Source organism: Gekko japonicus, unplaced genomic scaffold, assembly GCF_001447785.1.
Source record: "Gekko japonicus isolate JY-2015 unplaced genomic scaffold, Gekko_japonicus_V1.1 scaffold10125, whole genome shotgun sequence".
Classification (NCBI taxonomy): domain Eukaryota; kingdom Metazoa; phylum Chordata; class Lepidosauria; order Squamata; family Gekkonidae; genus Gekko; species Gekko japonicus.
In genome coordinates, this window is record NW_015163924.1 from 1162 (window position 1) to 2929 (window position 1768).

Genomic DNA, 1768 nt, shown 5'->3' on the forward strand with positions numbered 1-1768 from the left:
ATCTCCAGTTAAAAAGGACCAGGCAGGAGGTGGCTTAGTGGAAGAACCTCTGCTTGGCAGGCAGAAGGTCCCAGGTTCAATCCCCAGCATCTCCAGTTAAAAAGGACCAGGCAGCAGGTAATGTGAAAGGCCTCCGTCTGAGACCCTGGAGAGCTGTAAAGAGGGGCTGTGGCTTAGTGGAAGAACCTCTGCTTGGCAGGCAGAAGGTCCCAGGTTCAATCCCCAGCATCTCCAGTTAAAAAGGACCAGGCAGGAGGTGGCTTAGTGGAAGAACCTCTGCTTGGCAGGCAGAAGGTCCCAGGTTCAATCCCCAGCATCTCCAGTTAAAAAGGACCAGGCAGGAGGTGATGTGAAAGACCTCCGCCTGAGACCCTGGAGAGCTATAAACAGGGGCTGTGGCTTAGTGGAAGAACCTCTGCTTGGCAGGCAGAAGGTCCCAGGTTCAATCCCCAGCATCTCCAGTTAAAAAGGACCAGGCAGGAGGTGATGTGAAAGACCTCAGCCTGAGACCCTGGAGAGCTGTAAAGAGGGGCCGTGGCTCAGTGGTAGAGCCTCTGCTTGGCAGGCAGAAGGCCACAGGTTCAATCCCCAGCATCTACAGTTGAAATGGACCAGGCAGGAGGTGATGGGAAAGACCTCCGCCTGAGACCCTGGAGAGCTGTAAAGAGGGGCTGTGGCTCAGTGGAAGAGCCTCTGCTTGGCAGGCAGAAGGTCCCAGGTTCAATCCCCGGCATCTCCAGTTAAAAAGGACCAGGCAGCAGGTGATGTGAAAGACCTCGGCCTGAGACCCTGGAGAGCCGCTGCCAGTCTGAGTAGACAAGACTGACTTTGATGGACCGAGGGTCTGATGCAGGCTGGGGCAGCATCACGTTTTCAATGGGGCCTTCCCCCCTCCCTTTCTCTCGTTCATAGGGACGCCTGTGAACCGGATTCCCATCATGGCCAAGCAAGTGCTGGACTTGTACACCCTCTACCGGCTGGTGACGGAGAAAGGGGGTCTGGTGGAAGTCATCAACAAGAAGATCTGGCGGGAGATCACCAAGGGCCTCAACCTGCCCACCTCCATCACCAGCGCCGCCTTCACCCTCCGCACGCAGTGAGTGGCCTGGGGGGGGGGCTCTGGGTTTGACAGGGGACAGGCCTGCCGCCACTCACACCCGTGGCACATCTCTCAAGTAGGGTGCTGGCGTCATCTGAGTGTTCCTTAGGTCCACCTGGACTCCCCCGTAGCCTTAAAAGCCGGGCATAATCAATCTGCAACCTGCCAGGGCAGAGCCTAGGGTTGCCAGCTCCAGGTTGGGAAATACCTGGAGGTTTGGGTGTGGAGCCAGGGGAGGGCGGGGCTTGGGAAGGGGAGGGACCTCTGTGGAGCATAATGCCATGCAACAAAGTTTGAGTCCAGTGGCATCTTTAAAACCAACAAGATTTAATTCTGGGTATAAGCTTCCATCTGCTTTGTTCTATTGCTTCTTTGTTCTATTAAGTGGTTGGGAGTGCAGGTTCTAATCTGGGAGAGCCGGGTTTGATTCCCCACTCCTTCTCCACGTGCAGCCAGCTGGGTGACCTTGGGTCAGTCCCAAGTTCTCTCGGAGCTGTTCTCTCAAGAGCAGTCCTCGAAAGAGCTCTCTCAGACCCACCTACCGTGTTTCCCCGAAAATAAGACACTGTCTTATATTTATTTTTTCTCAAGAAGACATACTAGGGCTTATACCACAAATGCATAGAAATCCTGCTAGGGCTTATTTTTGGGGTAGGTCTTATTTTTGGG

The 1768-nt window shown here is 54.7% G+C and overlaps 1 protein-coding gene across 1 annotated transcript in view; it reads left to right on the plus strand.

Annotated features, from left to right (window-relative positions):
• Positions 1-912: 912 nt before the first annotated feature.
• The window catches only part of LOC107107671 (AT-rich interactive domain-containing protein 3A-like), a gene marked incomplete at both ends in the record, with an annotated part of 1888 nt that continues 1032 nt past the window's right edge, over positions 913-1768 (plus strand). The window contains one exon of the mRNA XM_015407970.1: positions 913-1096. Coding sequence (XP_015263456.1) covers positions 913-1096 — 184 coding nt within the window. The remainder of the gene's footprint in view (positions 1097-1768) is intronic.